At 30.3% G+C, this 11,612-nt stretch overlaps 1 protein-coding gene across 1 annotated transcript; it reads right to left on the minus strand.

The window, feature by feature from the left end:
* Positions 1-9,847: 9,847 nt before the first annotated feature.
* Positions 9,848-11,612, minus strand: LOC113850378 (transcription factor MYB102-like). The gene is made up of 3 exons (XM_027480909.1): positions 11,272-11,612; positions 11,008-11,137; positions 9,848-10,881 (listed from the first exon to the last, which is right to left on the minus strand). The coding sequence occupies exons 1-3, from the start codon at positions 11,402-11,404 to the stop codon at positions 10,017-10,019; spliced, it is 1,128 nt and encodes a 375-aa protein (XP_027336710.1). The 5' UTR covers positions 11,405-11,612; the 3' UTR covers positions 9,848-10,016.

An 11,612-nucleotide genomic window follows, 5' to 3' on the forward strand; every position in this document is an offset into this window, starting at 1 on the left:
CCATCAAGCATAAGAGAAGAACAATCAAGTTTGTTTAGTAACAAACCAACAAGAGAATCATTTGTACTACAATTATCCAAAGTGATGGTAGATAACTTTCTATCAATATTCCAATCTAGCATGCATTCAACTAATACTTTAGACAGAGCTTCTGCTGTATGTGGACATTCCACATATACAAACCTATTAATGTAAAAATAAATTATATACATATATAAAAAATTGAAATAATGCAAATAATTACTAAATGAATATATCATATAATGATCACAAAAATTATACCTCAATATGCGACTTTGCATATCCTAATCATCAGTAATGTAATGAGTTGTGATAGCCATAAACCCTTTCTTTTAATTGCTAGTTGTCCACATGTCTGTTGTTAAAGCAATTTTACTTCCAATCTTCTCTAAGAGTCCCATAGTCTTCAACTTTTCATTCAGATATATTTTGATAATGTCACCTTTTATTGTGTTCCAACTAGGAACCTTGAATAAAGGTTGGAGGCCTTCAGAATATGCTCTAAACCCCAAATGGTCTACTATAGAAAGCGGATACTCATGAATTATTATCATAGAAGCAAGATCTCTTCTAGATTGTTCTAGATCAAAGTGATAATTACTCAAATAAGTGGATGATCCGTCTACTTTCTTTTGTTCTCTCAATAAGATTGATTGTCTTATATCCTTATATGACCTCCTCTTACAAGTTTGAAAGTGTTTATGCAAATGATTTGTTCCATCTGATCTTCTACCTGTCAGTTGCTTGTTACAATAATTGCATATAGCTTTTTCTTCCCCATTAATAATTTTTTTCTTAAAGTGATTCCATACAATCGACATCTTTCTTTTTTTTTCATCATGAGTTGCATCACAATCATCTCCATCCACCGAAATAGGAAGTGTATCAGACTGAGATTGAGATTGATCTCTAATATCAGAACTGTCACTCGGTCCAGAATCATTAAGTGTACTTTTAGGAACATTTTCAGGTTGTGTGGGAGTAATGAAAATAATTGGAGAAGAGCTATTTTCAGATTCCTTTGAAGGAGTTATTTCACGTACATTTTTCATTTGTTATTACCTATATAAAAGCAAGAACTTAAATAAAAAATCTTATTTAACCCAAGTCAATATAATATCACATAATTTTAATCACTAAATTTCTAAACATTTTGTATATTTCATATAGAAATAATTTTTTTAAAAAAATTAATCGCATATCAACTATATAATAATTAAATTGTATTAGTCTAGTTAAACGATATAAAATAGTAAATAAATTTTTCTATTAAAAATATGAAAAAAAATTATTTTTATGGTTTACTTTATTGATAAATATATTTTTATGTTAATCTTATAAAATAAATTTAATTAGATAGATTTTTATATATTTAAATATGCATTCTTTTATTTGAGTAACATAAATATTTATATTAAATTTCTCAACCTTTTATTTTGCATAGAAATTTTTTTGAAAATATAGTATTATAAAATAAAATAAATATGACCTATAAAAGAAGTCTGAACTGAGAAAAAATATAAGACATGAAATTATATAAAATAAATAGTAAAATCTTTATCTTGATCAAAATTTTACAAAAGCATCCACAAAACTTTCTAAAATATAAAAGTAGGTTAGATTCTTGTTTTCTTAAATTATTAGTTCCTCCATTATAAGTAAAAAATTATTCAAACTATAATATATGAAATTAGAACAATAAAAAATAATTAGAAATATCAATAATAATTATAATAGAGTTTTAAGCTTACTTGTTGAAGACTTGCAAAATTTGTTGTACTTGATCTCTGAATTCTATAAGAAGTGATGGTGAGATCTTTCTGTAAGTTACACTCCTAAAGCACAACTCTCGATAGGCAAATTGTGGAGCAACTCATATAATTATATAATTATCAATGATTATAAAAGAGACCTAGCCTTGAGTAACATAAAGTATTAACCCTAATTCCTTCTCATTATGGGCTTTTGGGTTAAGGCCTCCCTCACATAAGTAGCATAATAATAATAATAATAATAATAATAATAGTATATGCGGGTATGGGGCGGGGTGGGTACTTAGGTACCCATACCCGCCCCTATCCCCATGGAAATTTGCGGGTATTTCCCCATACCCATACCCATACCCGTGTAGCGGGTAAATACCCTACCCGTTGAGGGTAGATTTTGCGGGTACCCATCGGGTACTTTACCCATTGCCATCCCTAACCTTGTGTAGAAGTACAAGTTCTTTCCAACAAATATGCCACTCCAATGAGAGACATAGCATATATGGACACTGGAGCCCAGAGAACTATGATGAACCTAGAAGTCATTCCAAAAGAATGTTATACAAACTTAATTTTGATTCTTAAGTAATTATAAAATATTAAAACTAGTTTACATTTGACAAGACTAGCATTGATAGTAGAAAACATGTGATATTTTTTAAATGAACACTTCTGTCATTTTTATGTCAAAACTTGTTTTTATTTTTAAATAAATATTGTCATTATCCAAACATGTTATGTGTCATTACTCTGTATGTTTCGCTCTTCTAATGGTAAAACTGTTTACCAAGTTTTGCTAATTATACGGTGAAACTTTGTCTGTTTGACACGTGTGGTAGAATCTTTGTTATTTTGAGTTTTTGTGGCAAAATTTATTTATTTATTAAAAAATTAATAAGTTTTGCCAGCAAATATTTGCCACATACACATTTACCTTACACAAGAAAATAGTTTAAAAAATAATAAATAAATAATTTTAATATTTAAATAAAAAACTTTATTAATATTATGACAAATTGATTCAGATAATAATCAAATTTGTATGAGATAAATAGGAATAGATGCTAAAATAGATTTTGTCAAGCAAAGTTTAACAACTTTATTAAGTAATTTTTCTTTCAAGTTGTCACATTTTATGAATTTTTTCTAATAAATGATCAAAAATTTGTTCTATTCAATGTATATTTAATCAATAAAAAACTAAAGTATGTTCCCATATTTGTAACACAACGAATGGAAATGATTTTTGTCTCATTTTCAAAATGATTTTATCTTGAAATTTTAAAATAAAAAATAATATTTTATTTTTAGTTTCTAATTACAAAACAAGTGATTCAACTCTTCTATTTAAAAAAAAAAAATACATGTAATAATTATCATTCTTCATCATTATCGTTATTATTATTATTATTAATATTATCTACTAATGATTACTTTCATTATAATTACATTTTTTCATAACAATCATATCATTCAATGTTATATGATAATTATTATTATTACCATGATCAATGCAACATTTATTACTGTTATAATTATGTTTTTATTGTCATTGGCAATGTTTATAAACTCACAGATAATATTAAAATTTAACTATAATTATATAAATCATCGTAGAAAAAAAATATGAGAAAAATTATTATTTTTGTAGTGTGTTTTTTAACCACAAAAGGAAAAGTCAATTATTTCTTTAAGATATTTCTAATTAACTCATCACAACGATTAATATTTATTTTATATAATTCTGTACACTTTATAATGCCCTGTTATTTTTATTTATTTTAAGCAAAAGAAATAAATTTTTAACTCCAATCCAAAGATTTTAAGGAATTTCAATTTAATATATTTTTTCTTAATTTGAAAATAATCAACAAATACTATCTTTTCTAATTAAATATTACTTGTATAAATTCAAAATTTATAAAACGAAATATAACAAATTCAAATCAATGATAGTTTAATAACTTAATATGTAGCAAAATTGTCACCATATTTTTCTTAAATACCAAGGAAAGAAAAAATAGTTATTTGTTTAACATCGAGAGACAGCAATAGGGGGAGTGGATGAGTCCTTCAATATATATATAAATTAAACAGTTAATTATATATGTTTTTGTATAAATGTTAAATATTTTTTTAACACAAACTGGTTTCAGTTACAGCTAGCTTACGTTGACCATTGAACCCCATTTTGTTTTAATGCTTTGATAATGATTACTGCTGCAGAAATTTGGTGACAGGTGTACTTTTTCGGAGACTACATATATTACTACATGCATTCTTAACCAAATTATAAACATGATTTATCAGTGTCAATCACATCATTAAGCTATCGATTGACATATCAAACACTGTAATCTCTTATATCGGTTGACTGGGTTGCCAAGAGTTTTTCCGATTGCCAACTCAATTTCTTTTGTCGGCCCAGAGTTTCAACTTTCGATGTATTTTTCAGGTCAATCACTTGGATTAAAATGTATGGCGGGTTGAAAACTGAACTCGAACCTTGAATTATATATGTCTTTAATTAGTTGAGAAGTGATAACTATTGGGGCTTCGTAATTATTATTTAGGTGTTGTAATTCAAGTTATCAAGTTATTCATGAAAGCAGTTCATGTTGGGTGATTTATCAATTTCAAACCGTTTTCAACGATGTGTTGGGTTAAATATATATAGCCATTAATAAGTTAGAACAAGCGTTCTATTTGGACTCTGTAGTTCAAAGAAAATTATTAAAGTATGTTGAATATTTCGCCGAAATACATATATTATTTCAGGTATAAAGTTTTGTATTGCAGGTTTTCACTAGACATGATTTCCCGTTGCTTGATACTCTATCCCTATGTATATATGTCTTATATCTCACGTTTAAAAATTCGTGTCTGCTACGAAAGAGAGATAAAAGTGAGATCTAATATATAATCAAACAATAAAAACTGATATGTATAGGCTTACTGTTACAAAAATATTTTCTATATGGGTTGTTTATTTCCTTTTTGAATTTACAATCTGGCAATTTCAAATGATTGGAAAGCAAAGAATCCAGTCTGCTTTACCATGGACAACCCCCTCTTCTTTTATATATGACTTTTCTACCAATTAAAGGCACAAATCAAATCAAATGGGAATATATAAAGAAAAGGTATCTTTAAATTCAAAAGCTTAGGACTTGTTTACACAGTAAAGTTAGGAATGAAGTGTGCTATCAAAGTCTGACTAACTTACATAACATGCAAGTGATTTAAAAGTTAATTAACATTGTGCTATTTGTCACGGAAAAAGTAATAACAAGACAGTAATGTTATTTGAATATAATTAAAAAAAGTGACATATGTCTAATGTTGTATATAATTATTTTTTTTCTGTGTACATATTTATCTCAAAAAATACATTTAAAAGTAAAGAGAACAACTAAAGCTATCCAAAAATTTATTCAATTTTATTACAAAACTGAGCACAATTGCATAACTCACTTATTAGTTGATTTCTCACATTATACGTGACATATATTCATGTAAAGGTTAAAAAAAAAAGTTAAGTATTTAACATGCATGTTAAAGCATGCCAAATCATTCATCGATAATTTCATAAAAGCATTTAGTAAGAATTAATATTTTTAAAGTTGATTACAATTTGAGCAGTTAGAATCCCATTACCCCATAAGCGTCAAAGCAGAACCAAAAATATTGCTTCAATATTTCCCACAAATTATAGAGGAAGAGGCAATGGTTGTAATCTTTAATCAATTTACCATTTTTTTTATCATCTACCATTAAGTTTAATTTTCTGACTAATCTCGGCTTAAGGAAAGGTAAACTATTTGATGAGTTGGAATGTTGTACAATAAGCAAGCCGAAGAACCAAATTAATTGCATACAAAAATATATAATACCATGAGTCAAAATGGCCATAATGAAACAACAGAAAACTGGCCCACCGAGCCTCTTTTTTTCTCCACATCCTTCTTTGGGCGTATTGCGCATTTTCCTCTTAATAAGTCCTTAGGAGGTGCGTTTTTACGTAATATGTCATCTCAAAGAAACTCAGACTAATTAAAGAAAGAGAACGATGATAGAAATTAGATACAAGAGGAGAATGAAAAAGGCATCGATCTCAGGCTAAGTGTGTTTACTTATTCAAAATCTTTGAAGTTTGAATCAACTTTTTCTTTGGTCGGTCGAGACAGAAAGCGAGGGTGACACAGATGCGAGTCAAAGAGTAGCCATAATACGCCCATATCCTTAATAATACACAACCATGCATGCCCTTAGTGTTGGACACGTACTGAACCCTTCGCGTAACGACAAATGCGACTTCGTATACGCACCTTTTTGTCTGCAAAGTCAATTAATTTTTCGTTGACGTAAATGTGACGTACGGCTTACGTACATCGGTTCAAGGAGAAAGAGCTTCCCCACTGCTATCAAGTTACCCACAATTAGGGACCTTCATGTACACCGGGATAGCATGCTCGTTAAGCTTGTGTTTTAGTTAACCTGTAAATTCAAGAATTTACGATTCATTTATGGAAATATTGTGAAATCACTTGTAAACTTATTTTAGGTAAATTGAAAAAATGAGATAAATTTGTAAGTTTATACTCAATTTACGAGTTCAATAAAAGACCAAACAAATCCTTTTTTTCCATAAAAAATAACATCATTTAAAATTATCTAGAGTATCACTTTTTTTTTTTTTTGGTTTAACAGGTTATGAAATACATTGTATTTAAAATTTAGGACGCTGAATTATATCGTCGCTGTACGTTTAGGTATTTAAATATACTTTCACTTTGCTTCTATATTATTGTAATTTTAATTTTCAAATCTTTTATAAAAAATAATTCTTATAAGTTTATATTCAAAGTTATTAGTCAAATTTACGAAATTAAATAAACTTGCGAGTTTCACATCCCAGCGGGAGAGTGTATAGGACAAAGCTAACCGAAGCAAAGACGGTGACTTAGCAGCTTAGCGGGACCATTAATGCAAAACTATGCTTGAAAGGTAGTATGTGGTCGAAAGCTTAAGGTTGACTAAAAAATGTCAAACTTTCCCAGGGATAGTTATCGAGAGTACCGAAATTAATGTGATGTGATGATTAATAATAATTTATCTAGAATGCTACAAGATGTTTGGTGGTTGCAGCACACCTAAATGATTGAGTTGCTTAACAATTATATTGCCTAATTGTTTCAATTTTATTGAACAAATAAGTATGCGTTAAGGATTTCTGTTTTCCGAAATTTGAATGTCTGATATTTAAATATATAAAGTATGGCCTAAACAAGTTACCAGAACCAGGAAGGTTGAGCAATGATAAACACAATGAATTAAAATTAAATTCAACAAAACATAAATGAAAAAGGTGCGTAGTAGCTAATTGCACAGTAGTTTTGGCTTTTGGGTTTTAAAGCAAAAGGGTGTCGTAAGACAGAAAAGAAGCTGGAGGAGCAGCTATAGTCAGCATGATCCCGAATTTGGGCATGTGGCAGAAACCGTTTACAGCCAATTCCGAATTGTAGCAGATCCAAACACAAAAGGACATGCAAAGTTAAGTTATGACAACAAAGGGAGCAGGGCTAGCTTCTTGTTTGCTTCTGAGTATAGTTCTACTTGCTGTGATAAAAAAGGCACATGCTAAATTCATGTACGGAACGTGTTTTGTACAAAAATGATAAGCAGTCCAAGAGTTGAAGAATTTGAACGGCACAAGACATCTGTCTAACACCAATAAAACTCTTTCTCATTTGCTTCCAACAGCTCAATTCTGGATCTACAAACTTCGGTAATCATTTTATCTCACTTTTTTCTTTCTTAACTCCATTTTTCATTTTACAAAAAAATATAATCATGTAGCTAGTATAAACACATTTTTTTTCTGAATGAAAGAGATTTCATTTCTTTTTAATGGTTTTGATATGATTTGAATATATAATTATTTATATTTATTTGAATTAGTTTTATTTATTTATATAAGTAAGAATTTATTTTTGCTCTAAATTTTTATTTATTTAATTTACATCATGAAATCACACTGAAAGGAAAATTTCATGATTTGACTACGTAGCTGATAAAGTTGACAAGTATATAATTGGAGCAAAACGCAAAGATTTGTTTTGTAGAATCGTAAGTCTTAATGAGTAGATTAATGCTTATTATTGATATTGGAATATGGGCAATATGTTTGTTTCGTATACTCCGGAGAAAATACCAAATGAGCTACACCTATGATTTGATTTAAAATAAAAAAGTTGTTTAAATTATCTCATGAGATAAATACTTTTATCTTAAAGGAACTAATAAAATTTTGTTTATATCAAATTTAACAAAAAAAAATTGATACAAATTTTTATATATTATTTTTGTTCACTTAAAATTAAATTATTTATTTTATGCAGTAATTTAGAAAAACTCTCGTAATTCCTTTCTAGATTTTCTTAGGTGTTGACTTTTTTCATATTTTAATCATTATATATTATGATCATTAAAATAAAATTAAGACTAAGAGCAGTTCGTGAATAGTTCAGATTTTAAATAGAGGTTTCTGGACTTCTTTCATTTTCAACTCCGTACAATAGCAGATTTTTCAATCACCCTAACTCAAAATTCAGCGTTATCGTGAAGGTAGATTCCTCATCATGAAATACAAATACTTTTTTTCTATGATTTAGAAGTATATATAATTACAAAAGTATTTAATAATTATAATTTATTATAAAATAAATAATCTAATGATATTCGTGTATTTAAATGAGAAAATTATAATAAAGAAGAAAAAATTTATAGAAGTAAAATAAAAAGAAATTTTTAAAATATTTTTTTTCATCAAGTACGATTCTTCTTCGGATGATAAATAATTAAAAATTAAAAAATTTAGACGAAGGTTATAATAATAAAAATTTGATCTTGGTGCTTTTTCTTCTAAAATTGCATATTCTGCCATGCAAGTCTGCAACAGCGTACGTTTTACACTCAATCATGAATACATTATTGCACGCAACCCGATTTTTGTAATCCATCAAACAAAGTTTACTGTTTCAGTTTGGGAAGGCATTCCCGGTTCAAACCGGTTAACAACTTCCCAGAGTCAGAGTCAACCGGTTTAAGAAAACTCGACCGGTTCTACTCCTTCATTATTGAATCCACGTGTCTCAAATGCTGACGCAATTAATAATAGTAAACCAATACATAAAAAGAAAAGCACAAGAAGCACGGCTTGATTTCAAATAAAAGCAACATAATGGGCCCCACACATTGCGGTGTCACCGACCCACCATCGACACGTGCCCCTATCGTGTTTAAGTCAAAGCTTCCTACTTCAATTACCCATAATCCCCATGCAAATCATAATTACTTTATCCTTTATTATGATATATAATTGTCATTATCGTAAGTACATAAAAAGACAAAACTCATAAGAGGTGTCAGGACACGTGTCCACCTCAGTGCTCCGGCGTGCCGTCGCCGGTAACCTCGCCAGTATCTTGGATTCACTGTCGGGATATCCGAAACCTAATTTTGGTTTCCTCATCATTGTTTCCCAAAGATTTTCTATCCGATTCCATCCCCTTCACTTTAATTTTTCTCTTTTCCCTTTCTATTCTTGGGCAATAATTTCTAATTGAAGAAAGGCGCGCCCTTCAATATATTTTAAACACTCAATTAAGCATGCGTTTACTATATATATAAGTAGCGTTGCTCTACCCAGAAAATATAGAATATTTTGTTACGCATCTTGTGAAGCATGCAGCTGACAAAACTATATTTTAAGAATTGCTTTTCCGATTTTTCTATGTTTTTGCCATGGAATAAAACAAAAGATATCCACATTATTAGTGCTGAATTGCCGATCGATTTTTTTATTTTGGAAAAAGACAAATCATGCCTTGCAGTGATCAGGTATTGATTTTAATTTAGTGCTTTTTCTTAAAGTAATAGCTATATCTAAGGAGGGAAAGCAGACATGCACAGTACCATAGCAATAATAGAAACTTTATATGACTTGAAAAATAGATAAGTACTTTGGTACTTCCTAATTATAAACGAAAGCTAAATTAAGAAATTTAAACTATCAATCAATAATAAAAATTTAGGAAATGTTACAAATATCAACACCATGGATCCATAGTTAACTATCAAGCCATCCCAGAAAAACAAATGGGGGGACATAATCAATCAACCTTTTGTCTGATATAATTGTTGATGATCTATATCTGATCACATTAATTACATGATCAACTCATTCACATCTAAAATATCTGGGATTTCGAATTTCAACATGTTACTACTTTCGTAGCTTTCTCTCTCATCTTCTGTGTTGCTCCCATTGATTATCGTGGAGTTCGAATTCAACGGCGTGGGGCTTGACGAAGGTGTGGATAGAACTGAAGCGAAGCTGAAGTTCGGATTGCTGTTATTGGAATGGAAGGTTGAAGTTTCGGACGATGGAGGATACATGAGATTTTGACAATCAGAACCATAATAATTATAGCTTGATAACTGAGGGATGTAGTCATCTGTTAAGGTTCTTAAATCAATCCCATTTTTGGTCCAATCACTTAGTTGATGAGAATGATGTTGGTAACTAAAGTCGGTGAAACTTGATGATGAGTATGGGTCTACATTGTTAGACTCAACTAACTGTGGTTGAGTTAGAGGCAATGAAACACAAGGGGGGCTGAATGTGGTGCATGCAGGCACTTCTTGAACTGAGTCTTCAAATTGGACAAATTGTGGGATTTGATTCTGAATTTGGGGATAGCTGAGCTGGTTCTGTTGTTGATGACCATTTTGAGCACATAGGTCAAGGTCTTTGTGTTGCTGTGAAGAGGGAACGAGTGAGGAAGCCAACTTTAGAAGCTCTGGGTTCACCAAAGGTTGCTGCATGCCAAGGAGCCTTTGGATGTTCATTTGTGATGAACCATACAAAGATGCGCTTAGAATGGATGAGATGTCCAATAAGTCAAGCCGTGGACTGTGTGTCACAGGATCAATTCCCATCCTCAGAAGCCTTTTTCTAATGTGGGTGTTCCAATAGTTCTTGATTTCGTTGTCTGTTCTTCCTGGTAAGCGAGATGCAATCGCAGACCATCTACACAATCCAATGACACATAGCCATATTTTAGTATAATAATATTTTATTTGACTCAAACTTTGTCCCATTTAATAAATTGACTAAAAAATTTAAAAAGAAGTTTAAATTAAAGAAAAGGCTCACTTGTTGCCAAGAATGCTATGTAGCTGAATTATTGTCTCTTCCTCTTCAAATGAAAACCGACCTCGCTTTATATCTGGTCGGAGATAGTTTGTCCACCGAAGACGGCAACTCTTTCCACATCTTTGCAACCCTAATAAATTAACATGGGAAAATAATGAACCAAAACCAAACCATATTAGTTAAAAAATATCTATATCCATAATTAACAAAAAAAGATCCATTATTTTTAAATGTATTTTAATTTATTTTGTTTTGATAACATACCAGCATTCTTTGGGAGTGTCCTCCAATTGCCATACCCATGATTCTGAATGTAATCGATGAGTTTCTGGTCCTCCTCGGTTGTCCATGGTCCTTTCTTGAGGCCATTCTTGTCACAACAAGGTGCTCTCCCCATAGCACTGCAAGCTAGCTAGGTAGAGGTAGCTCTTTGTGATAAGCTAAATGTTTAGATCGACCTTGTTGAGCTAATTAAACTAGTTGGTGAATGACTAAGCTTGAAGCTGACGAGAGATAGAGGAGAAAATATTTGAGACGTGAGAGAATAGAAAAAGAAAGAGAGGCAGTGAAAAGGAGAAAAACGGAGTTATGACAATAGGGTCCGT

This window comes from Abrus precatorius, unplaced genomic scaffold (assembly GCF_003935025.1).
Source record: "Abrus precatorius isolate BTA unplaced genomic scaffold, Abrus_2018 Scaffold10, whole genome shotgun sequence".
Lineage (NCBI taxonomy): Eukaryota > Viridiplantae > Streptophyta > Magnoliopsida > Fabales > Fabaceae > Abrus > Abrus precatorius.